We start from the raw sequence: 27,384 nt of genomic DNA, 5'->3' as shown, positions 1-27,384 counted from the left end.
TGACAATTTTTGCATTCGTGACTTCACAGCACCACCTACTAAAGATGGAGATTGAATCAGACCTTTACAGAAGTGGGTAATGCAGGGATCAGTTCTTGGCCATACGTTATTTAACACTGATTAATGACCTGAAAGAGACCCTTTCAGAGAACAGTTCCATTGCCTGCATCTACAGGTGCTTACATGTTTCTCAAGAAGCAACAGAATAAAACTGACCTAACTCTTGCCAGTTTCATTGTTCTCTACAATATTCTGAAATAGCAGCAGTGAAAAAAGCAACAACACTCTAGACAGTTTTTACTTTGCAGTAGTTTCAGGAAACCTAAGAGCAAACAGCATAGGTGTTAGAGCGCATTGTCTGCAGACTTAGGAAACCAATACTGAGGATGAGTTAATCCTGAAAATGTGAACTGAGTGTATCTACACAACCATAAGGGCTGGATTTTTTAAAGTTTTTAGGGGAAAGTTTAGAGTTTTGCAGAATTTGATGGCATTTGCACAGAAAAAACCCTACATGCCATGTTAGTGGAGGTTTCAAGCCCTACTCTCAATGTTTTGTCTTTTTTTCTAAAGCTGTGATTTGAATGTGCCTAATTCAAATGTAATTATGGAAGTTTGATCCTGAGGGGTATTATGAAGACAAAGAGATTTTCTGTTTGCTTTTGCTTTTTCAGTAACATATTATCAGAGTAAGATGTGTGCTCAATTATAAACATCATGGTTACATAATCAAGTTATCTGACACATTGAATATCAAAGTGCATAATAACAAGAGTTAGTAGTCTGACTCCACAGCGCAGGCTGCTAGAATGTTTTCATTTTTCCATTGTTTTGAAACGCTCTCTCTGTTTTTAACAGACCATAATCTAGCATTTTACCACTCAACATAAGGGGTAATCACAGGTGCTTCTAATACAGGGCAGAACAGTACAGAGAACTGCAAGTAAAATGTTTATCATGAGTTCTCCTTTGCATAGCAACTAAATCAACAGAGTAGCTGTGTGTTCAAACCTTTGCTTTCATTTACTCCTGTTGTTCCTATTAATGTGTGAGAAGAGAGACAGGCGGAGTCCGGGACAAGGCAGAAATAACAGCTTTTTACAAAAGAAAAAAGGAAAAAATGGGAGATGGGAGAAATTTGTATTATTTGTATTACCGTAGCAGTAGCAACTAGATGTCTCAGTCATGGCGAGGATCCCATTGTGCTGGGTGCTACACAAACAAAGTAAAAGATGGTTCCTGCCCTATAATCCAGACACAGTAAGTGGATTTAACAAACAATTGGACACCCCTACTGGCAGTTTCCCTTAGGCATCATTGTAGACTGGATCCTAAGAGGGATTTGAAGGAAATCAAAGGATCAAATTTACAGACTGCCTTTGGGGTGGGTGGGGAATGAGAAGGTTGTTCCATGAGTAAGAATAGCATGAAAGGAAGTGTGTGGTTAGTTGTGGGAGAAGTGGACAAATGGGCTATGCATCATTGGTAGAGCCAAGAGTGGGAGATAATGTCATAAAATACAAGAACCTAACAGGGGCTAAGCTGTTGAAAGGTCTTAAAGATAAGGACCAAAGGCAGTGCAATACATCCTTGTGACAGGGTAGTCTGCCCCTAAAGAATAAGGTACCTAGGGGTCAGTCCATCCCCATCATGTAACATGGCCCTTCAAGATTTTGAAAGGTCAGATGTATATAAAAGGACCTAAGATATCGAAAGAAAGGAAACGGTCCTGGAAATAATTGGGCTTTTTGGGGCAATCCAATCACTGTGTCTTTATGGGCACTGGCCAGGAGCCTTGCAGAGAGGGCAGGACAAGGCTCCCGTCTCACCCAACCAACTGGGGATGAGGTGAGGGAAATGGACCAGCTTAAATACTGCCTCCTCTGTCATTGCAGAGCAGACGCTAGCAGAAGAAGTCTGGATGCTGAACCCTCTGAGCCTGAGAGTTAACTGAGGAAAAGAGGCCAGCTAAAGGAGAAGGAGGCTAATGCCTCTGGTTGGCTAAATTACAACCCAGCTCCAGAGAGGAGAACGGGAAACTCCTATCTTAAGGAGAGAAGTAATAATTATCTGAATTACCCAGGTCCAGGAGGAGGGGTGTGGCTCCTGGCTTAAAGAGAAACAGGGTGACTGTTTCATTGACCTGTCCCAGAAGGAAAGCTGGGGACTCCTATTTTGAGAAAGCGATGATGTAAAGTGCTACCCCAACTCCAGGAAGGGGGCCTAAGAGGTCTCCTGAACAGGCAGGGAGCTGACCAGGACTCTTATACAGACTGAGTGTGGGGTGAAGTGAGATGACTATCAAAAGTGAGTTACACTTTCGAGAAAGATTTAGTAAATCAGACCCCATGAAGGGGGTACATGTTTTGAATTAATCTAGTCTGGGTAACTGATTGAAAGAACCCAAGGGGGTGCTGCATGCAAAGCATTTGCAGGGCCATGAAGGGGTGTGCTGGAGGGCAGTGCCCCATGAGAGTCCACAAGGAAAGAAGAGCCGTACTGGAGATGTGATCCAATGCCTCTGTCAATAATCCATGTTTCACTTGTGTCCATGAGCTTTATCCTCACATCTGATCTTTTGCAAAAAGAAGAAATGTCTACCTTTTTTCTAAAATGTGACTGCTTTTCATTGTAAGTGTTCAGCTTTGTAAAGCAGTGGATTTTCATATTTTTATAACTAAAAATAAAAACTACTGATGTACAAGTTTCACATAGTCTGCATACTCCACTTACCATTCTAAATCTAACCAGATGTTTCATATGCATAATTCCTTTGCAGTAGTTTTGTGGAAGCAAGCTATCATCCTGTCCTTTTATTACAGCAACGAGGTCCCATAAATTTTTACTGCCTCCTGGAGGCTGAAAAAATTTAAAAAAAAGAAACAGATTACAATAATGTGCTAGAGATATTAAAATGAAACCTGCAAAGGATATGGTATGAATTTATTAGTCAGTTCAAAGGTAAACATTTTCGGGTCTATCAGGTTAGACACACACTACAGTCTTTCGAATAAGAACTATTAGTGCAGTTAAGTGTATCAAGATGAGACCTGTGTCAGTTATATATCCACAAAGCACAACATACTTATACACATACAGAACACACACATACCACATGTGTGGAGAGGATATCTGTAGAAAACTGAAGAAGCATATGAAAAATTGCAGAAGTGTCATAAATAAAGAACACATGATGGTGTCATATGGAGGTTTTACTGCCATGAGTTAGAAGTGGTTGCACTACTCATATGTGGCAAACTAACAAATGATATGCATCATCCTAAAAGAACGCTGATAAAACCTTTGTTCATCACTATACCATCATTCATTTACTATATGCCATATGTATTACAGAAAGGCTATTTTGGGAATGTTTTAGTGAAGTTTTAAAAGTTTTAATGGGTCTAATTCTTGCATCCCTCTGCCTGTAAAGCCAGGTACCTAGGTTACCATGAGTCTAGGGCTCAGAGATAGATTAAATTAAAACTAAAAAAATATTAAAACACCATTAAAGTAATCTGAAAAGCCTTTTTAGAGATAAAAGTATCATAAGTTTAATGTCTGAACTGGGAGCAAGCACTGGGTCCCAATTCTAGTCCTAAGAGTTTAGGAATAGGACTTCAAGTTGGACAGACTTTACTAGTAGTGACGAGAGCTTATGAAAAAAATTCCAGAGACTTTCTGATGCATGAGAAATTATGATATATTTACATTTCTTTTAATCCCAAATCAAAAGGAAACACCAAAATATTGATATTTTTTGCAGAACAAATTTCCATAACATTCTGATTCAGAATTTTTTGTTTCTATGTTTTTGACTAAAACAAATGGGGCCAGTAGGTGAGAAGGGGGGGTTGGGTGACCCGGAATTACAACTGTCCTGAAGCAGCTCAGACAACCGTAGAGCTTAATGCAGACTCAACCCAACCTGAAACACTTCACTTTGACAAACAAACAATATGTTTAATTTTGGGTGGACAAATTAAAGCAATTTTATTGATTTTCTCAATGGAAAATTCTACTGAAATTTATCTACTGCAGTGGAAAATTAGGATTCTGATTACACAATATTTTCTGATGGGGAAATATATCATTTGAAATTTTTAAATCAGCTCTAGGAGGGACATTTTTCCATCTACAAACTATCACAAAGCAGAAGTCCTCCTTGCATATTCTGAACCTATATTGAGGGAAATAGTACATGGGGAGGGGAGAAGAAAGAAGAAACTTTTCTTTTGCAGTTTAATTTAAGGACTATATGCACGCGCAACATGTTGATGTGGAATACTTACTGACAAACATTCTGAAAACCACCTTAGTTTTTTCCCTCGAGGATTACCAATCAGCTTGTCCACCTCCTGTTTAACATCCCTGGATACTTTACCACATAGCAAGGGAGGAGCACCTGGTTCCACAGCACGATCTAATCAACACAAATGTTTTTGCACACAAACATTTTATTAAAGGTAGTCTAACACAAATCAAATGAAAGTAACAGAATTTATAATTTACCTACCAGTATTGCCAATGATCTCATCCCAAGATCTGTCTGCCAGGATATTTATTTGGAGAGGGTTTATCAGAGGTGTTAAAGACCAAAGTCTCACAGTGGAGTCACGAGAACAAGAGGCCATAGTGAATGGACGACTAGGATGACATGTTAATCCTAATAGAGAGACCATTTTAAACATTATTCAGACAATTAAATTTATCTGCTAATTAGTTTTAAGGAAAATATATTATGGACTTTTAAGGTATCACAAATACATTTTAGCAAAATAAGAATGGAAACATTAACATTTAAAACTATATTACCATATACATCTGCACCATGATCATAAACTGTGTCTAGACAGGTTCCATTTCTTGTGTCCCACACCCGAATTGTATAGTCCCAGCTGCCCGATATTAATAGGTAAGGGATTTCAGTATTCCACATTAGTCCCCGTACTGGTGCTGTATGTCCACTAAGAACATTTATACAAGCATCTTGTGTATAATCCCATATTCGAACAGTGCTGAAAACAAGACACAAAAAGCATATATCCATCAATATACCAAAACATGAACACACCTGTACATTCAGCAAAATTCTGAAGTTCATATTTCACATGGAGTATTTACTTACCTAGATTTACACACACTGTAATACAAGAGCTTTTATCCAATGCTTTGGGCACCCTATACACTTTGTTAAAAGAACACTAAAATAAAGAGACCCATCAGTTCAATTCAAATATACCATGACAGCAAAAATATAACTGAAATTCATAGATTAAAAGATTCCAAAGCCAGAAGGGATCATTGTGATAATCCAGTCTGGGCTCCTGTGTAACACAGGTATAGAACTTCCCCAAAATAATTGCTCGACATCCCCAAACTGTGGGGTGCACCTCTCTAGGGGGGGCACAGAGGAACATTCTGGGGAGGGTGGGTGGCGGGGCTCGGGCCAGCCCTCCCGGGGAGTGTGGAGGGAGCATCATCCAGCCCCACTCCACCCCCAGATCCATTCCTGGCCCCGGCCCCACCCATGGCCCTGGCTTCCATCCCCGCTCCTGGCCCCAAGCCCAGCCCCAGCTCCACACCTGGATGCAGCAGCTAGCCCCTGCCACAGCCTGGCCATGGCTCCCCTCCCAGCCACAGGTCCCAGTCCCAGCCCCATCCCCACCACCACCCCTAGCCTCAGCCACTAGCTGGGCTCTGTTCCCGCCCTGGTCCCAGACCCGCCCCCAGCTGTGGCCCCAGCCTTGGCCCTCTTACCCCATCTGCCACCCCCGATCCTCCGGAGCCACGGCCCCACTCCCAGCCCCAGTTTGGGCGGGGAGGGGGGTTGCAGACAGGAGTAAGAGGAGGGGTGCAACACTGAAAAGTTTGGGGACCACTGTTCTCGAGCATATCTTTAAGAAAAACATCCAGTCTTGATTTTAAAATTATCAGTGATTGAGAATCCGCCACAACCCTTGGTTAGTTGTTCCAATGGTTAATTACTCTCACTGTTAAAAAAAACTACACCTGATTAACAGTCTGAATTTGTCTAGCTTAAACTTCTAGCCATTGGGTCATATTACACCTTTCTCTGCTAATCAGCAGTTCTCAATGAGTGGTCCGCGGCCCTCTGGGGGGCCGCAGGCAGGTTTCAGGGGGTCCACCAAAATAAATCAGAGAGCAGGACCAGCGCTAGACTTGCTGGGTTCCAGGGCAGAAAGCCAAAGCCTGAGCCCTGCTCCATGGGGCTGAAAGCTAAAGCCCAAGTAACTTAGCTTTGCAGGGTCCCCTGTGGTGTGGGGCCCTGGGCAATCGCCCTGCTTGCTACCCCTTAACACTGGCCCTGGCTTTTAACCTACTGGATATGCAGAAAATCCAGTTGAGACACAGGTGGGCCGTGGAATTTTTATAGCATATTGGGGGGGGGACTCAGAAAGAAAGAGGTTGAGAATCCCTGTGCTAGATTGCAGAGCCCATTATTAAATATATGTTCCCCATGTACGTACTTACAGACTGTCAATCAAGTCACCCTTTAACTAAACTTGTTAAACTGAACAGATTGAGCTCTTGAGTCTATCACTATAAATAATGTATTAAATTAAATCAAGTCAGCCCTCCTTTCCTGCCCTGCACAATCTCAGGCCTACACCTAGGCCTGCTCTACACTCCTTACAAACTATGGAAAGAAAGAGGGTCTTGCAGTGCACCTTGAAGGCTACCAAACTCAGGCTGTTATGGACTGAGGGAGGAAGTCAGTTCCGAAGTCCCAAGCCCCCTAATGGGGAATATCCTGCCAGTTGCCCCTTCTCTCTTATATTGAATGGGTTTCATCTCAGATGCCTCTGCTGACAACAACTATGGCAGTTTGCCACAAAAGAGAGGCATACTCCTCGATAAAAAAGGTCCCAGGCCATTTAGAGTTTTATAGGTCAAAATCAACATCTTAAAATTAATATGGAAAAGAACATGCTCAGAGCACAAATTGTGGAGTACAGGTTTAATACGCTCAAAAAATGCTGCCAAATTCTGTCAATATAAGTATTTGGGCAGACAATACCTTTGTTTAAAATATACGTCATGACAGGTACTTGTATTTTATAGCCTTATGCTTATTACCATATTTATTTGCCTTTGTAAAATGAAAGATCCTACTGTGTGTTTATGTATAATTTCTATGGTATGCTTCTCACTAATAAACTCAAATTGTTCTGAGTAAGCCTTATAGGAGCATAACAATATTCAGAATGACTTCCAAGCAGAAATTCAAAGGGAAAGGTCTTGCCACATAACTTTGAAGTGTCCTCTCCTACATACTGCCCTTTTTACCACCCACCTACAATGGCCATCCACAGATGCTATTCAGTCTATCATACTCTAGATAGTCACACAAGGGAATCTTATTCCCTCCACTCACAGGGTCTTGGATGCAATGTGAGTATTTAGTATCATCCCAATATAATTTTTAAGTGGTAGGTGGCAGTCACTGACTCCATTATCTGGGTAGAGTATAGAGCGTTGTAGTCATGTATCTGTCACATGGCTTCCTCAGGACACTAGCACTGCTCCTCAGGCATGGAGCCAAGCCAGGATCTGTAATGTGGAGGAGGCAGGGCTACAGTTTGGACCTGAAATGTTATTCACAGACACAATGATAGTAATGTTGGGGTTTTTTTTAAATAGTGTCAGCACCAGTGCAACTTGAGACCTTAAGTCTCTCTCAGAATCTAAGAATACACACCCATCATCAGAACCACTGCAGAGGATTCCTTCTCTCAGAGGAGACCACCTTACATGAAACACCTTTGCGGTATGCCCCGTAAAAACCTTCAGTGGCTGATCAGAGCTAGTTGCTAGGTAATAAACACGAACATTTTTATCTTCACATCCAGTGGCTATCATATCTCTGCAAAATGACAACAGTACAATCATCAGCTATTGGAGTCAGTAGAAATATATTGTTTTTAATTCGAAAAAATACAAATGTAGCACGCCTTTTAATGTATATCTCAGAAAATTTGACTTGTATTTGCTTTTTTCATTTAATCTCTAACAGTTAAAATTATGCTTTAGTATATGATATACAACTACAAACAGTGGGATAGACCCTCAGCTAGTGTAAATAGGCAAAGTTCCACGAATTTCAATGGAGCTATAAAATTTACACCAGAATCTAGCCCATTATTTGTCAGTAAATCTACTGAGTACACAGTAACAACAGAATAATTTTTTGCACCTATCACTAACTCTGCCTAAAGGAAAAATTTACAAAATAAATGAACTGATCTGTTTCCTGTTGTTCTTTTCTCTGCTATTCCTTAAAGCCTGGTTGCCATATTTACAAAACAAGGTTTTAAATAATAATACTGTCTGTATGTGTTGTGCTCAGGATTAGGCTATGTATATAATTACAGAATTTTAAAAAAAAGGAATAAATTGAAACGGTACTTGAAAAAACAGAATAAATGGAAATGGTATTTGAAATGAAGGTCAAATAGTGACAGAAAAATAAGTGATAAAGTCACATATCCATCACTATGTATTTTATTTTTAACCATTTCCTTATGGAAAAGTTATCCAGCTGTGTCCAGTTCTCCCATTATTTCACTGCACCCAATCTGACCTCCTAGTTGCTGAACCCATGAACCTTCCCTTTCCACCCACATCCAGCAGCTATGACAATCTCATTTGCAACTGCCAAACTCCCCTGCAGTTTTCTCTCCCCCAGCATTCACTCAGATTGCTGCAAGATTAGTATTAAAAATTCAACATTACAATTTAAGTCAACCTCATAACCTCACAAACACAACAGATCAGATATTATTTTTGCTTTTATATATTGTTAATAAGGTGCTATCATCAGCATAGTATGAGCAAGCACTGCAGAGAGAACATAAACGTTTGATTCAGCAGATGTAAAGAAATTTCAGTCCACTCCTTTTTAAAAAAGCAATTCAACTGTTATCTCCGTTTCCTACAGATATTCTGGCAATTAACTGTGTTCTGCAAATGATTACTTTTAAAAAAGCTGTTTAGTATTCTTATTTTGAAAAAATAAAGTGCTTTCTGGAAAGTTTAAAGATCACACTCTAAATTATCTTTTTCTTATATTATCAGTTAAAATAAGTTAGCCTACATGATGATATTCATGTTTGCCTTTTCTAAGCAAATATTTTTGATCATATTAAAATACTAGCAAAGACTAGGAGGGAGAAAATTATCCACCACAGACTGTAGACACCTTTTAAAACTGAAGTCTTCCAGGGTTCTTAAAATCACCTCTTTGTGTAAGATGAGGTCTGTCCCATGGTTTGACAGGGGAGTTTGACGTGAATGGACCACAAGGAGGAAAGGAAACAAAGTGGCTTGCTATTGCCACATGAAAGGGCCAGAAAGAAGCAGACACTTCTGTTTCCCCGCTAAGACAAGCTGGACCACCATCAGAACAAGCTATAGGAAACTGGGGAGAAGCCACAGCCAAATTAGCCACACTGAAGTTTCTATGGGGAAGGGGCCCCTCTGCTTCCTATCTATTTGCAGCTTCTCACAAATATCTGAAAAATTATTCCCCCAAAGCCAAACATTAAAATTTTGACCAATATTTATGGGAACACTTGCTCATAGTCTATATTTGTATAGAAAATATACAAACTTGGTTTTCCAAATAGATTTTTTTTTAGTTGTATGCACTCAGGAAAGATTATGCAGACTTTGTGTTTTTTGTTCCTTTTGTAACCAATTTACACCGTTCTTGGATTTACGCACTACAAATGCTCTAACTTTTTGTAATTATTCCAATGGAATATATTTTATTATATATATTTTTATAGAATCATAGAATATCTGTTGGAAGGAACCTCAGGAGGTCATCTAGTCCAACCCCCTGCTCAAAGAAGGACCAATCCCCAATTTTTGGCCCAGATCCCTAAATGGCTCCCTCAAGGATTGAACTCAAAACCCTGGGTTTAGCAGGCCAATGCTCAAACCACTGAGCTACCTCTGCCCCTATCAGTGTTGCTAAATTAAACATAATCATTTATGTTTCTCCAAGTCAGTTGCATCACTGACACAATGCATCTTTTTTTTAAGTTTAGCTATACTGAGGGTATGTCTATGCAGAAACTGGGAGGGTGCTTCCCATTGTGGGTAGAAAGACTTGCACTAGCTCAAGCAGAGCTAGCGTGTGTCTACCCTCCTGTGCTGGGAAGCATCCCCCCAGCTGCTGTGTGGATATACCATCAAGGTTTCCCATTTATTCCTCACCTTCTTTCTGATGATCTCAAATGGGAAACCTGTTGAATCTTTATTAGTTTGAAGAACTGGAACTCTCCTGTTTAGAGGTACAATTGTGTGTTCTGATTTATGGATGTTAAATACTAACATGACCCATTTCTAAATTATTTGTTCACAAGTGGGACATCAATCAAGGTTTTATTTTAAAATGAAGCATATGAAAATACATGATGTAAATTTTAAATAATGCTTTTTTTTCAGCCATGAGAAGAAGCCAAATCTGCTAAGCTTCAGTGGCACATGATTCCATACGTCAGCATACAGTTTTTCCTATGAAGCACATGACCAAATGGTTAATGTGAGCTGTCATAAATATGAAGGGAAGGGTAAACCCCTTTGAAATCCCTCCTGGCCAGGGGAAAGCTCCTCTCACCTGTAAAGGGTTAAGAAGCTAAAGGTAACCTCGCTGGCACCTGACCAAAATGACCAATGAGGAGACAAGATACTTTCAAAAGCTGGGAGGAGGGAGAGAAACAAAGGGTCTGTGTCTGTCTGTAGTCGTCTTGGCCGGGGACAGAACAGGAATGGAGTCTTAGAACTTTTAGTAAGTAATCTAGCTAGGTATGTGTTAGATTATGATTTCTTTAAATGGCTGAGAAAAGAATTGTGCTGAATAGAATAACTATTTCTGTCTGTGTATCTTTTTTGTAACTTAAGGTTTTGCCTAGAGGGGTTCTCTATGTTTTTGAATCTAATTACCCTGTAAGATATCTACCATCCTGATTTTACAGGGGGGATTTCTTTATTTCTATTTACTTCTATTTTTTATTAAAAGTCTTCTTGTAAAACACTGAATGCTTTTTCATTGTTCTCAGATCCAAGGGTTTGGGTCTGTGGTCACCTATGCAAATTGGTGAGGCTTTTTATCCAACATTTCCCAGGAAAAGGGGGGTGCAAGTGTTGGGAGGATTGTTCAGTGTTCTTAAGATCCAAGGGTCTGGATCTGTAGTCACCTAAGCAAATTGGTGAGGCTTTTTACCAAACCTTGTCCAGGAAGTGGGGTGCAAGGTTTTGGGAAGTATTTTGGGGGGAAGGACGCGTCCAAACAGCTCTTCCCCAGTAACCAGTATTAGTTTGGTGGTGGTAGCGGCCAGTCCAAGGTGTAATATTTTGTACCTTGGGGAAGTTTTGACCTAAGCTGGTAAAGATAAGCTTAGGAGGTTTTTCATGCAGGTCCCCACATCTGTACCCTAGAGTTCAGAGTGGGGGAGGAACCGTGACATGGTGGCACAGTGGTGGGATTAACCTGAAATCATTTTGAGATCCAGTTGAGATTTTTTGAACTAGAAATACAGATTTTAAAAAGGAATTTTTAGGAAGTCCAGGAAGCAGCTTTGAAACTGAAAGCAGCTTGGTTTCTCTCTGCTTTGTGGCCAAGCAGAGACAAAAGGGGATTATCTTGTGAATTGCAGGTTTTCTTTGCCTGGAGGCAGGGTACTTAACTCCTGCAGGGAAATTCACAGTCTTCCAACCCAGAGGTTTTTTTTTTCTTTTCTTCCTAAAAGTAAATAGGGGGTGTGTGCTCTACCCATTTGCCTGGAGACAAAAGTGGCAGGGTTTTTTTTAGGATTTTGATTTTTTTTTGTTTTACAAGGAGCACAGGTTTGAAAAGAAATTTTTTTTTTCTTTGGGCTGGGTAAGCAGGTTTCCAAGTAGTTGGAGGTTTTTTGCTTTAATTTGGGCCCAGAGCAGAGACAAGGGAATTGTCTTTTTCTGTAGGCTGACAATCACTATCAGAGAATAGGTATTCTATTCCAGCACAGCAAAATTTTACAGCCACGTTTTGTTTGTTTATTTCTAAACCTCGGGTGTAAAGTTAGTTAAAAACAGAGAGGTTAGAATGGCCAAATCCTCAGCTCGACTACAGCTGGAATTAGCCAAATTTCAGGCTGAGGAAAAACAAAGGGAACATGAAAGACAGATAGAACTCATGCGGCTGAAGAAGGAGGTACAGGAGGCTGCCCACAAGAGGGAAATGGAGGCAAGGAAGCATGTGGAGGAGATGGCGAGGATAAAGGCCCAGCAGAATATACCAACAAACCCTAGCAATCCTTCTCCAGATACCACTTCCCATCCCAGAAAGTTCCCCACCTACAAGGCAGGTGATGATACTGAGGCCTTCTTAGAAAACTTCGAAAGGGCCTGCCTTGGGTACAACATCTCTACTGACCAATACATGGTAGAGCTGAGGCCGCAGTTCAGTGGACCCTTAGCTGAGGTGGCAGCTGAAATGCCTAAAGAACATATGAACAAGTATGAACTGTTTAAATCCAAGGCGAGAGTCAGAATGGGGATAACACCCGAGCAGTCTCGTCGGAGGTTCCGAGCCCTAAGGTGGAAACCAGACGTGTCATTTACCCGACATGCCTACCACATTGTGAAACATTGGGATGCCTGGATATCAGGAGCAAGTGTTGAATCTCCAGTAAATTTGCCCTTCCTAATGCAAATGGAACAATTCTTAGAGGGTGTTCCTGAGGAAATAGAAAGATACATCCTAGATGGGAAACCCAAAACTGTAATTGAGGCAGGAGAGATTGGAGCCAGATGGGTGGAGGTGGCAGAGAAGAAGAAAACTGGTCGCAGTTGGAGCGGAGACCAGAAGGGACCACCCCAGACCACACCCTATTACCGGGGGCCGCCCAAAGCCCCACCTACCTCCCAAAGAACCCTCCAGACCCCTTATCATCCCACCACCCTGTTCTCCAGCAACCCTCCTCGCCCCAGTGACCCGTCAGCTGGACGATGTTTTAAGTGTAATGAGCTGGGGCATGTAAAGGCCAACTGCCCCAAGAACCCCAACAGATTACAGTTCATTGCACCGGAATCACACCAGAGGTCCACAGGCCCAGATACCTCCCAGATACCCTTGGAACGGAGGGAAACTGTGAGTGTGGGCGGGAAGAAGGTCACCGCGTGGAGGGACACCGGAGCACAAGTGTCAGCTATCCATGCTTCCTTAGTGGACCCCAATTTAATCAACCCAGAGATCCAAGTGACGATTCAACCCTTCAAGTCCAACTCTTTCAATTTGCCTACAGCCAAGTTGCCTGTCCAGTACAAGGGCTGGTCAGGAATGTGGACTTTTGCAGTCTATGATGATTATCCCATCCCCATGCTGTTGGGGGAAGACTTGGCCAATCACGTGAAGCAGGCCAAGAGGGTGGGAACGGTCACCCGCAGCCAGGCTAAACAAGCCGTGGGGCCTAGCTCTGTTCCGGAAACTTCTATCAGGGCCCGGTCAGAGGTGATGGACCCGGACCCCAGGCCAATGTCTGCAACAGCAGTAGTGGATCCAGTCCCAGAGACCCAGACGGAACCAGTCCCAGAACCGGAACCAGCCAAACAACCAACACCAGACCCCGTGCCAGCACTGAATCCAGTACTTGCAACCTCAACACCAGAGGGCCCCACCGAACCTGAACTGGCAGCAGCCGATAACCCTACACAAGAGGCTCAGCCGGAGCCTGAATCCCAACATAGTGCACCAGCGGAGCGCGGTTCACAGTCAACAGAAACAGCTCCATCCCCTATATCGCTTCCAGAGGGACCAAGCCTAGGTCCACAATCCCATGAGGAACTGATGTCTCCAGCATCAAGGGAACAGTTCCAGACCGAACAGGAAGCAGATGAAAGCCTCCAGAGAGCTTGGACGGCGGCACGGAGCAACCCACCGCCTCTCAGCTCTTCTAATCGATCCAGGTTTGTTGTAGAAAGAGGACTTTTATACAAGGAAACTCTTTCTGGTGGACACCAGGAAGACTGGCATCCTCAGAGACAGTTGGTAGTTCCAACTAAATACCGGGCCAAGCTCTTGAGCTTAGCCCATGATCACCCTAGTGGCCATGCTGGGATGAACAGGACCAAAGACCGTTTGGGGGGGTCATTCCACTGGGAGGGAATGGGCAAGGATGTTTCTACCTATGTCCAGTCTTGTGAGGTGTGCCAAAGAGTGGGAAAACCCCAAGACCAGGTCAAAGCCCCTCTCCAGCCACTCCCCATCATTGAAGTTCCATTTCAGCGAGTAGCTGTGGATATTCTGGGTCCTTTTCCGAAAAAGACACCCAGAGGAAAGCAGTACATACTGACTTTCATGGATTTTGCCACCCGATGGCCGGAAGCAGTAGCTCTAAGCAACACCAGGGCTAAAAGTGTGTGCCAGGCACTAGCAGACATTTTTGCCAGGGTAGGTTGGCCCTCCGACATCCTCACAGATGCAGGGACTAATTTCCTGGCAGGAACTATGGAAAACCTTTGGGAAGCTCATGGGGTAAATCACTTGGTTGCCACTCCTTACCATCATCAAACAAATGGCATGGTGGAGAAGTTTAATGGAACTTTGGGGGCCATGATACGTAAATTCGTAAATGAGCACTCCAATGATTGGGACCTAGTATTACAGCAGTTGCTCTTTGCCTACAGAGCTGTACCACATCCCAGTTTAGGGTTTTCCCCATTTGAACTTGTATATGGCCGTGAGGTTAAGGGGCCATTGCAGTTGGTGAAGCAGCAATGGGAGGGATTTACACCTTCTCCAGGAACTAACATTCTGGACTTTGTAACCAACCTACAAAACACCCTCCGAACCTCTTTAGCCCTTGCTAGAGAAAACTTACAGGATGCTCAAAAAGAGCAAAAAGCCTGGTATGATAAACATGCCAGAGAGCGTTCCTTCAAAGTAGGAGACCAGGTCATGGTCTTAAAGGCGCTCCAGGCCCATAAAATGGAAGCATCGTGGGAAGGGCCATTCGTGGTCCAGGAGCGCCTGGGAGCTGTTAATTATCTCATAGCATTCCCCACCTCCAACCGAAAGCCTAAGGTGTACCATATTAATTCTCTAAAGCCCTTTTATTCCAGAGAATTAAAGGTTTGTCAGTTTACAGCCCAGGGAGGAGACGACACTGAGTGGCCTGAAGGTGTCTATTACGAAGGGAAATGTGCTGGTGGTGTGGAAGAGGTGAACCTCTCCATGACCCTTGGGCGTATGCAGCGACAGCAGATCCAGGAGCTGTGCACTAGCTACGCGCCAACGTTCTCAGCCACCCCAGGACTGACTGAACGGGCATACCACTCCATTGACACAGGTAATGCTCACCCAATTAGGGTCCACCCTTACCGGATGTCTCCTCCAGCTAAAACTGCTATAGAACGGGAGATCCAGGATATGTTACAGATGGGTGTAATCCGCCCCTCTGAAAGTGCATGGGCATCTCCAGTGGTTCTAGTTCCCAAACCAGATGGGGAAATACGTTTTTGCGTGGACTACCGTAAGCTAAATGCTGTAACTCGCCCAGACAACTATCCAATGCCACGCACTGATGAACTATTAGAGAAACTGGGACGGGCCCAGTTCATCTCTACCTTGGACTTAACCAAGGGGTACTGGCAGGTACCGCTAGATGAATCTGCCAAGGAAAGGTCAGCCTTCATCACACATCTCGGGCTGTATGAATTTAATGTACTCCCTTTCGGGCTGCGAAATGCACCCGCCACTTTCCAAAGACTTGTAGATGGTCTCCTAGCGGGATTAGGAGAATATGCAGTCGCCTACCTTGACGATGTGGCCATATTTTCGGATTCCTGGGCAGACCACCTGGAACATCTACAAAAAGTCCTTGAGCGCATAAGGGAGGCAGGACTAACTGTTAAGGCTAAGAAGTGTCAAATAGGCCTAAACAGAGTGACTTACCTTGGACACCAGGTGGGTCAAGGAACTATCAGCCCCCTACAGGCCAAAGTGGATGCTATCCAAAAGTGGCCTGTCCCAAAGTCAAAGAAACAGGTTCAATCCTTCTTAGGCTTGGCCGGTTATTACAGACGATTTGTACTGCACTACAGCCAAATCGCTGCCCCACTGACAGACCTAACCAAAAAGAAACAGCCAAATGCTGTTCAGTGGACCGGAAAGTGTCAGAAGGCCTTTAACAAGCTTAAAGCGACACTCATGTCTGACCCTGTACTAAGGGCCCCAGACTTTGACAAACCGTTCCTAGTAACCACAGATGCATCCGAGCGTGGTGTGGGAGCAGTTTTAATGCAGAAAGGACCTGATCAAGAATTCCACCTTGTAGTGTTTCTCAGCAAAAAACTATCTGAGAGGGAAAGCAACTGGTCAGTCACTGAAAAAGAATGTTATGCCATTGTCTACGCTCTGGAAAAGCTACGCCCATATGTTTGGGGACGGCGTTTCCACCTGCAAACCGACCATGCTGCACTAAAGTGGCTTCACACCGTCAAAGAAACTAACAAAAAACTTCTTCGGTGGAGTTTAGCTCTCCAAGATTTTGATTTCGACATCCAACGCATCTCAGGAGCTTCTAACAAAGTGGCTGATGCACTCTCCCGTAAAAGTTTCCCAGAATCAACTGGTTAAAATTGTCCTTGAGATGTGGAAAATATTGTTAGTCTTTATGTACTTGGTAGTATATTTAGAGATGCATGTGTCGTATTAACTCTGTTTTCCTAGAGCTCCAGGAAGAAATCCCAGCCAGTGTTTCACCCTAGCTGAGATTTGGGGGGCGTGTCATAAATATGAAGGGAAGGGTAAACCCCTTTGAAATCCCTCCTGGCCAGGGGAAAGCTCCTCTCACCTGTAAAGGGTTAAGAAGCTAAAGGTAACCTCGCTGGCACCTGACCAAAATGACCAATGAGGAGACAAGATACTTTCAAAAGCTGGGAGGAGGGAGAGAAACAAAGGGTCTGTGTCTGTCTGTAGTCGTCTTGGCCGGGGACAGAACAGGAATGGAGTCTTAGAACTTTTAGTAAGTAATCTAGCTAGGTATGTGTTAGATTATGATTTCTTTAAATGGCTGAGAAAAGAATTGTGCTGAATAGAATAACTATTTCTGTCTGTGTATCTTTTTTGTAACTTAAGGTTTTGCCTAGAGGGGTTCTCTATGTTTTTGAATCTAATTACCCTGTAAGATATCTACCATCCTGATTTTACAGGGGGGATTTCTTTATTTCTATTTACTTCTATTTTTTATTAAAAGTCTTCTTGTAAAACACTGAATGCTTTTTCATTGTTCTCAGATCCAAGGGTTTGGGTCTGTGGTCACCTATGCAAATTGGTGAGGCTTTTTATCCAACATTTCCCAGGAAAAGGGGGGTGCAAGTGTTGGGAGGATTGTTCAGTGTTCTTAAGATCCAAGGGTCTGGATCTGTAGTCACCTAAGCAAATTGGTGAGGCTTTTTACCAAACCTTGTCCAGGAAGTGGGGTGCAAGGTTTTGGGAAGTATTTTGGGGGGAAGGACGCGTCCAAACAGCTCTTCCCCAGTAACCAGTATTAGTTTGGTGGTGGTAGCGGCCAGTCCAAGGTGTAATATTTTGTACCTTGGGGAAGTTTTGACCTAAGCTGGTAAAGATAAGCTTAGGAGGTTTTTCATGCAGGTCCCCACATCTGTACCCTAGAGTTCAGAGTGGGGGAGGAACCGTGACATGAGCTTTTTCAAAAAACTCACAGTCTTGAAGACTCTCCTCTTCTGGAAGCCAAGCCACTGGTTCCTGTCCCACTCTGCCTCCCGTTGCACCCCAAAGTAGACTTGCAGTGCAGGTCTACTCTGAAAAATGGCTCATAAGCATGGCATTGGGTCTCTCACTGACTTCCATGCTCCTAGCCCTGCAGATTTCAGAGCGAAGTGGAGTTCTTTTCTTCTCATACATCATCACCAGTAACACAAGATCTAAAGGCCAAACATGTCTTTTATACCTGTATCCCCACTGCCTTCAATGAGGGCAGAATATTTGGTCTGCAGATTTTATATTACTGGCGATGCTGCATAAGGAAAAGAATTTGAAGTTATCCTCAGCACCCAGATTGACATTTAATGATATTTTTACAGTCCTATTATTGAGACAGAACTGCACATCAAGGATGGCAGTGTAGCTCATGTTAAATAATAATGTCTATAAATAAGAAAGAGTAAATTGGCCTTTTACAGTATGGTCCCAGGATTCTTTGCCTTTACAAAACTAGGTCAATACACTGATATCACATTTTAAATACCTTTGCATTATCTTGATGGTCATTCATGTAAGCTGTAAATGTTGTTAATTAATTAATTCAATTAACTATTACTCACTTGTTGTTTTGGCTCCAATCACAACCAAAAACTGCAGCTGGATGTTTGTACTTGTGAAGAACTTTGCCATCAATAGTTCGAATAATACTGAAATCAATTACAATATGGTAATAAGAAAAAAAACCCAACATACTCAGTAGGACAACCGAGGTCAAAATTGATTTTATGTGCATCTATAATCAACATAAGGAGTCAGATTGCAGAAGTGCACAAGTGAAGGAAGAACAGAAGAAGGCTTCCCATCTTTGCAGCCCCCACAAAGGCCACAGTTATAGTCCTTGTGCTTCCCCAAATACAAGGGCTGGTTAGAGGTAGTATACCTTTCCTTAGAGACATAAGATCATAGAACCGTAGGATTAGAAGGAACCACAAGGGCAGGGGTGAAAGTAAAATTGAACTCTTACCAGTACGGGGGCCAGCTCCAGCCCTCCCAGAAGGGGTGGGGCACCAGGCAGGGCGCGGCTGGGCAGTAGCGGCAGCTGTGGCTGGAGCCCCAGGCCCTTTTAAATCGCCGGCCCCGGGGCAGCTGCTCCTTTTGGCCCCCTCCTGTCAGCAGCCCGGGGGGTGGCAAAAGGGGCAATGATGTTCAAGTGCTGCAGCAGCAGCGCTTTAAGCAAGGTCCTTAAAGCGCTGCCATGGCAGTGCTTTAAAGTTAGTGGTACGGGCTGGTACCACCGACCACTTTTTACCAGTACCAACCCGTACCGCCTTACTTCCACCCCTGCACAAGGGTCATCTAATCTAACACCCTGCCAACATGCAGGATTTGTTGTGTCCAAACCATCCAAGACAGATGGCTATCCAGCCTCTTTTGGAAACCTCCAGTGAAGGAGCTTCCATAACTTCCCTAGGCAAGTGTGACACCAACCAACAAACATTAAGGAAATGGTTCCACTGTGCCTGAACATTCTCATGTTCTCCTTGGCCACACCTCCTTTTGTCTCTTCACAGCTAGGGGGAACTAGAGTTCCATACCTACGCCTGCTTGATCATAATGCAAGCCGTAGTGCACATACCATTAACATGAAACAATACTGCATTTTTGTTAGCAAGTGGCATGATATATGCATCTGTTGCTACTGTGTTGTCTGCTGTTGATGTAGTGCTATGTAACTTTATATTAATATATATAAGCAGAACACATCCAATAGTTATTTATGCCAAGATCTTAAACATTAAATATACGGTGCTATCAAAGTTCACCTGCCCAAATACCGGATTGCTTTTCAACATGACACTCACCAGAATCCGTCACCACTGCAGGTCGCTATTCTTTTGGAATCTTTATGACTCCAGGCAATGCAGAAGATTCCATTCTTTCCATGCTTCAAAAAATGCAAAATACCTATCAATAAGAAATAATTCACCCCCTTTTCTCTTAGTTACTGACTTCTCTGTGGTTTTGCAAGTAGGATTCAGCTCCATTTCCCTAAGTACCGTATATACACTGCACTTTTACACAGTAATGAGGCCCTAGCCTTGTTGGGCCATGAAGGCTATGTGACCAGGAAAAAGGGAGTGCGGCTGGAGTCCCACTGTGCTCTAGTGATCCCCAGATACTCTAAACTATGCTGTGGGTAGGCCTGCTCCAGAACCTTCTACAGGATCAGAGAGTCACAACTGCAGAGTGAGCACTTTGTGTCCATATGAACTTGGCTGGGGGTTAGCTGGCTGCTGGGTACTTAACTTGGACAAGATTGAGAAAGTTAGTGGTCTGTGTGAAGCAGCTAGAAAAGTTGGTGGAATATATATCAACACCACTCACTGAGGAAAGGTAACTTGTAACACAGGTGTGCACACTAGGCGTGTTTTTAGATCTTGGGCTACTTCTGGATGCCTAAGTGGCATCTGTGGTCAAGAACTTTATTTTTCCATCTGTGTCTGCTGAGAAGAAGACAACTTTTTTCTTTCTCTGATGCTGAGTTTACCACAGTTATCCATGTCTTTGTCACCTCCAGATTAGATTGCTGTAAGGCGGTCTACATGGGGCTACACATTGAGACCACTTGGAAAATGAAGTTAATGCAAAATGATGCAACCAGTTTATTAAACAGAGCTTTATCCCAGGAGCAAATTACATCAGTGCTGTACTGACCACCACTAAGATTCCAAGTAATGCAAGCCCATAAGAGGGGCACTTATTACAGCTTTTTATAAGTCTAACTCAGTGTTTCCCAAACTGGGGACGCCGCTTGTTCAGGTAAAGCCTGCCAGGCATCCCCAGTTTGGGAAACATTGGTCTAAATCAATAATTAATTCACAGTGCACTGCTAATGCAGCATTGTCATTCTGGAGTGAGGCCTTAGGACTAAAAATTAAACCTCAGTTTTATATCTGTTAGCAATCATCACTACCACATTATATTTTGATATATTTTTGAGTCCAAAGATTAATAAAATAGACTAGAATAAAATAGAATGTGTGCGCTTTTGAGAGGAAATATTCCTCTTTGCTTTTGGATCCTCTGTAAGTCACTAGTAAAGCAATGATATTGAAGTGATGGATCCTAGCATGTCACAAAACCAATTTAAGGAAGTGAGTTGTACCTGTTCCAGAGCTCAGACTGGGTGTAATAAACTTGGCTATATTTTTAAGTTAAGTTAAATACCTCTTTAAAACATACAAACACTGATCCAGCTTTATCTAGATGAGCACTAGATGGAGCCACTAGCTTACATTTAAGAAACCAAGCAAAATAAACGCATCTCACCTCACTGAACCGGGTTACCATTTTGCCTCTAGGGACATCCCAGATAAAACCACCATTCCTGGAGGTTGCACCAGCTATACAGTTCAAATCCCCTTTGAGGAACAGACATGAGAGACACATTATAATGAGTACAGGGTCAGTGTTATTTTTACATATATAATTTTTCATTTTAATTAAAGAAATACATAACCATATGATAGCAACAGCAGATTAGCAACGTACCCTCACAATTTGAGCCCAGCATTTGCAGGGGATTTGACACTAGTTCAGAAGCAGCAGTTCCAACAAAAGCCTTGTGTGTTCTACCCTCCTACTGTAAGCACCGCTGTGCAAGGTAGACGCTGACTGGTTGCAAACACGAGCTCAACTCCCATCCCAACCCCCTGCATTGAATGCAGAGAGAGGACAAGATGTAACACCTGACAGCAGTTAGTTGTCCACAGGCTTTCTTTGAAACTGTAAATGCCCCACAATGTCTAGTGCTTAAAGCATCTGCATAAAATTATGTAGTTTCACTTTAAACCTGTCTGAACAGCAGAACACAGCAGAAAAAGTGCTCTCTCTCTCTCATAGTTGGGCACACATAGGACAGATGTGAGGACACTTGAGCAATCACTTTTCTTTTTAAATTACTTCCAGTCTTGGACCATCAGATTCCACTACTATCTATCCTTATAGGTCCCCATCACTGTAATACCTGAGTACTTCAAACACATTTGTGAATTCATCTTCACAGTACTCCTACGATGTAGGGAATCATTACTGTACATATTCTACAATGGGGAATTAAGGCACAGAACCACAAGACTCCACTTCCTCACCATTGTGACTCAATCCCAGAACAGAAACTGCTGCTGTTAACCATGCATGTCTCATATAGAAAACACCCATACGATGTAGAAACAATAAATTTTGGATTATACTTAAGGGGCTAAGAGGAGAAAATCTGGAGAGGGACCCCGGGGAGCAGAAAAGATATTCAAGTAGGTGGAGTTATGGAGGAGGCAAAAGAGAAATCAGTATGTTCAAAGTTCTTTCTCCAGATCAAATCCAAATGTTGGCAAATATTGTACATGTGGGAGCTAATGAATTTGGGGGATGATGCAAGCCAAAAAGTGGAAAGGGATCAACATTTTCTCTTTCAGATAAAGTTATTTCTTTCCCACAAATCAAATTACAAATACGTTTCTATTGTATGTTATTTGTTTTTGATAATGACCTATCTCCTAGTACTACTAATGCAGGGCATAAAGAAAAGAATGGGGGATTCCAGTCACCCTGTGTAAGGGTGAAGGAGTGGTTGGCAGGACCTAAGCAGTAACTGCTGCAGATTTGAGGCTGTTGTCGTAATTACAGAAGAGCTCTGCTGTTGCTCTGTTGGATAGGGAAAGATTCATCCTCCTGTTCCCGGAAGACTCTCTAGCAGCAAGCATAGCTATGTGGACATGATATTTTGAGGAAGATTCCCCCAAAGGGCCCTTTTCAGCAGTTTGGCAAAACTGACACTGTAGTCAATGGGAGTTTTGCCTAAGTTAAAAGCACTGAACAGCACCCTTAGATGGGCTTGGGGACACATCTCCCAGAGGATCACTAAGATCAACTGTTGTTGGTAGGTAGCCTCTCCCCTTCAGATCCACAATGAACACATGAAGAAAGCCCTTGCACAGGTTTCTCAAATCCTGCCTCCACTCCAGTGAAGCAAAAATGCCCTGGTTGTGGTGCAGTCAGGGCATTTTACAAATAGATGCTGAGGAGAGGGAAGGATTCTTCCTTACAGATGGACAGCTCCACAGAATAGCATGTACATTCCAGCTTGCCAACTTGAGAATTACATGAGCATTTACTTGAATTCATCAGATCAACTGCATTTTGTGCAGGAAATTTCAATCATCATATAACAATATTTATGCCTAAAATCAAATACTCTTACCTGGAGCCCAAGAAAGAGAATAAATGACCCCTTCATTCCCAGGTGAGGTGTAGACTGCTGTTAAAGTGTTTATATCCCAAACTTTTATTGTCCCATCAAATGATGCTGTAGCTAGAAGATCAGGGTTATTGGGTTTGAATTTACAGTCAAAGATGGTTTCAATATGTCCCTAAAATGAGAGAATAAAAACAATGAGTACTAGTACATTAAAGATTTATTTCTTACATGAACACAGTTGATTTAATTGATAAACTAACCCTATTTTCTGTAGTTTTAACTCCTCTTTACTGTAGTTCTCTAACATCTTTATGTCTATATTAACATTTTATATTAATATTTTAGCATGCAATTTAGAGATTTACATAGTCCCTTAAACCAGTCATTCTCAACGTGAGGTACATATACCCCATAGAGTACGCAGCGGTCTTCCAGAGGATACACCAGCTCATCTAGATATTTGCCTGGTTTTACAACAAGTTACATAAAAAGCAATAGTGAAGCCAGTACAAACTAAAATTTCATAGAGACAATGACTTGTTCATACTGTTCTATATACTACACACTAGAATGTACGTACAATATTTATATTCCAATTGATTTATTTTATAATTCTATGGTAAAAATGAGAAAGTAAGCAATTTCTCAGTAACAGTGTTCTGTGACACTTTTGTATTTTTACATCTGATTTTGTAAGCAAGCAGTTTTTAAGTGAGGTGAAATTTCGGGTACACAAGACAAACCAGACTCCTGAAAAGGGTACAGTGGTCTTGAAAGGTTGAGAGCTAATTCCTTAAATTGCCAAAAACACTTTTTTTATTTCTAGATTTTAAAAAAAATGTTTAACCTATTTTCACCATTATATTTTCTTTAGAAGTCTTACTACAAAGCAAATGAATTGCTGAGTTTTAAGTAACTGAAAACTATGTGAGTGAAAAATATAACAGAAAAAGCTAATGATCCTTCACTTGAATGCAAGACACTAAAATAAAACCTACCAAACCAACTACAGGCTCCAACAGAGCCATACTTTTCAGCTAATCAGTTAATAGTAAAAGGTATAATAAGCATCTGGATCTCTCCTCTCTCTCTCTCTCTCATTCCAAAGGATTAAAAAAAACCCAGCAAAATAGAATATGCCACAGGTCAAATTCTGCTCCAAGCAGCACCTGTGCACACTGGGGAAATTAACACTGCCAACCCCCTGTAGAATTGCACAGGTGTAAATGAGCAGAATTTGGCTTTGTGCATCAGTCATTATGACTGAAGTGTTATTAATTGGGCTGTACCTAAATGCGAAGTCATTTCTATTTTAAAATTCAATTTTCTTATGTTATGTTCTTTTTCTTCCAAATGTGTTTGTTTTATGACCTTTTTGGAAAACAAGTATGTGAAATTGACATGAAAGTTCTAAGGTACTATTCTCAGTAGCTGGACACCTTTTGCTCTTGCGAAAATGGACTTGTGAAAAAATAAGTTGTAGAGAAAGTTCCAAAGCATTCTTTTCAAACCCTTATTTTGTTTTCAGACATAATGTCTGTTTCCATAAAAATGGAAATAAACAAACTGGCTGCTTACAGATTAAATCAGCAAGAATTCTAACAGTTTCTTTTCTGGTTTCCCATTTCTGCTTCCATTTTCATGGACATGGATGGATGCTGGAATCATACTTACAGTAATCGTCTGTATATTTAAACAAGCTTTTGTTTAATAAACTATATTTCGTTTTCTTAATTTAAAAATATTAAAACCATTTTTAACAAAATCACTAACACTAAGTGGTGAAGTTCCACCAAACTCCTGGAATATCTCCAGTGGTGGATGAGCTAAGGTATACACAGTTAATGTCTGTTTACACTTCTAATATCCCAGACCTGTAATTCTCCACCAGTGGCGTACCATAATCCAGGATTAGATGACCTGGTAGTAAAAATGCCTGTGCCTTATCTATCCTACAGCTTCCAAGGTTGTTACCAAAGGAGCTGTAATTCTGCAGTAGAGAATTACATTTCTGAATTTTCCCATTGCAAACACACCCACAGTGTGACCCAACATTTTGCTGCATGAAACTGCTTTGCTAATTCTAATTCTTACCTGATCATTGAAAAAAGACATTATGAAGTAATGTTAGTAGTTTTACATTTTTGTTTTACTTTCTATTTCTCTATGACATTTTCATAGGTTCTCTCACAGTGCTTACTCAGACATAACTCACTGGTTTCACTAGATGCTTTGCTTGCATATGGACTGCAGGATCACACTATGAGATGTTTGAAAACAATATTTATTTGCCTGCTTTGCTAAGAGTTTTTCATTTGAGTAGACTGTTTTTTCCTCAATACTCCTTTTTAGTTTTTTACTTAAATCCAACATGACACTGCATTTTTTATCTCCTTGTTTATTAAGAGCATCATCAGTGAACTCATCAGCACTATTTTCAGCATGTGCTAGCTGGATAATTGACATGCAGCATAAAAAGGGTCACATAACTATTATACTCCTTTTCTTCATCCATTATTGAAGGAGTAATACTTCTTTTTTTTTGTGAGGTGAGAGAGGAGGGGAGATGGGAAGAGTTAAACTGATACTTAAAATATGAAGTATTTCCCTCACTAAATAATATTAGTTTTAAGGTAGTTCAAAGTTGGGCCCTACATTATTTGGCAGTCTTCCTTTGTAGTGAAGAATTAAGTTCAACATTCTAGAGCTGTTATTATAAGGTTTCTAAATCTTCAGCTCCTTTTTATTTATGGAAGCTGATTTGCCTGCACACTACACTATAGGCTCTATGCTCAGTCCTTGATTATTGTGCATAAAAATGCTGTATGTATATTAATAATTATTATTTCATTCAAAACATTGGACAGGCAAAGGAGACATACCAAATCTCTAAGGAAATCCCATTTCTTGGCTCCCATGTCATAAAGTCCCACTCCACCATCCATAAAACAGCAGACAGCATGGCCAGGAGGAAGAGAGAATGCTTGGTTTTGGGTTAGAGTTGGGGGTGGAACGGCCTCACTGGTAGATGATGTATGATGATTTTTAGTAGGAGAATGTGATGAAAGTGCTTAATACAAAGATATAAACATATTAACATATTTTGTTTTTTTTTCATATTTAAAAACAAGTAGCAATTACATCACTTCACATCAGGGCTTGTAAAATTCATTTGCCTATTTAACGTTGACAAGTAGGAAGGTTTCCAGGGTGAGAGGGTGGGCCTGAGTATATCTGATATTGTGCGTCTCCCAATAAACCCTTCTAAACATCAACAGGGGAGAAGAGAAATCCCTTAGAAAAATATTCAAGAAACTTTTAAAAAATAACAGGTTATACCATTTAAAGGGTGCTGTGTCAGAATCCACAATTTTTGAAAATTAGTCTTCTTCAAAAAATTTAAGTTGATAGCGTCCCTCAAAATATCAAGGTAACAGTAACAAAAGTGACAGGAATTGGTACTGGTGGTAGAAAAATGGTGGCTGACATAAAACAGAAGAACAGGAGTTAAATAAGGCTAATATTAGCATCTTTATTATTTGTTTTTGGAAATGCCCAAGATGTGCTAGGTGCTGTACAGACATTCAAGAAGGGATTTCATAGTCTAAGGAAAAACAAACAGCTAGGAAGAGGTTAGAGGAACCAGGAACAACAAGATAATTAGACTCATTCTCTGTAGTAGGGCAGAAGTGGGTCTCTAAAAGGAACTTAAATATGGGTCTATGCCTTGGTAACTTGGAAGCTGTACAATGCATAGAGGTTGCATAGAAGAAGGCAGGGAGATGAGTATGGGACAAATTGATAAACAGGCAGATGAGAGTGGGAAAGTCAACAGTGTGGAGAGGACAGGAACAATGTGTGCTGAACAAGGGAGGATAAGTATATGGAGCTTTGAAGGTGGAGGTAAGAAGCTTAAATTTGATGCAACAGCAATCTAGTTACATTCTCAAAACACTGTCTCTAGGCTGATGAAAGAGTGCAAAAACATGTTCTAGGACGTTTGAAGAATTCATAGAATAAAAGGGAGAAAGTGGATGACATGCTAATAGGTAACCTTCCCTTTCAGTCTCTCTCTTTCATGGTAAGAGATTATGTGTTCAACAAAATGTCTTTTCTGATTTTTGTACTATTAATCTATTAAGGCTAGAGAACTGGAATCAATACACAACTTGCATTACACATCTTTACATGTATGCAATGTTGTTGTACCCATGTTGGTCCCAGGATATTAGACAGACAAGGTGGGTGAGGTAATATCTTTTATTAGACCAACTTCTGTTGGTGTGAGTGACAAGATTTGAAGCTTCCAGACAGCGTCAAGTGTAACCAGACAAAGATCTCTGTATAAGCTCAAAAGCTTGCCTCTCTCACCAACAGAAGTTGGTCCAAT

The 27,384-nt window shown here is 41.6% G+C and overlaps 1 protein-coding gene across 7 annotated transcripts in view; it reads right to left on the bottom strand.

Moving 5' to 3' along the window:
- The window catches only part of WDR17 (WD repeat domain 17), a 121,355-nt gene that overhangs the window by 23,769 nt on the left and 70,202 nt on the right, over nucleotides 1–27,384 (bottom strand). For all 7 annotated transcript variants that reach the window (XM_073341675.2, XM_078852511.1, XM_073341679.2 and 4 more), the window contains 10 exons: nucleotides 25,877–26,064; nucleotides 22,998–23,166; nucleotides 21,068–21,159; nucleotides 19,600–19,682; nucleotides 18,358–18,444; nucleotides 7,724–7,888; nucleotides 4,816–5,018; nucleotides 4,517–4,666; nucleotides 4,293–4,423; nucleotides 2,734–2,859 (listed from right to left, as the gene is read on the bottom strand). In XM_073341675.2, the coding sequence (XP_073197776.2) occupies nucleotides 2,734–2,859; nucleotides 4,293–4,423; nucleotides 4,517–4,666; nucleotides 4,816–5,018; nucleotides 7,724–7,888; nucleotides 18,358–18,444; nucleotides 19,600–19,682; nucleotides 21,068–21,159; nucleotides 22,998–23,166; nucleotides 25,877–26,064 (1,394 nt within the window). The remainder of the gene's footprint in view (nucleotides 1–2,733; nucleotides 2,860–4,292; nucleotides 4,424–4,516; nucleotides 4,667–4,815; nucleotides 5,019–7,723; nucleotides 7,889–18,357; nucleotides 18,445–19,599; nucleotides 19,683–21,067; nucleotides 21,160–22,997; nucleotides 23,167–25,876; nucleotides 26,065–27,384) is intronic.

The sequence above is a fragment of the Lepidochelys kempii genome, chromosome 4 (genome assembly GCF_965140285.1).
Source record: "Lepidochelys kempii isolate rLepKem1 chromosome 4, rLepKem1.hap1, whole genome shotgun sequence".
NCBI classification, from domain to species: domain Eukaryota; kingdom Metazoa; phylum Chordata; order Testudines; family Cheloniidae; genus Lepidochelys; species Lepidochelys kempii.
Note: the sequence above shows the minus strand (reverse complement) of the source record. Positions and strands in the feature narration are given on the sequence as shown.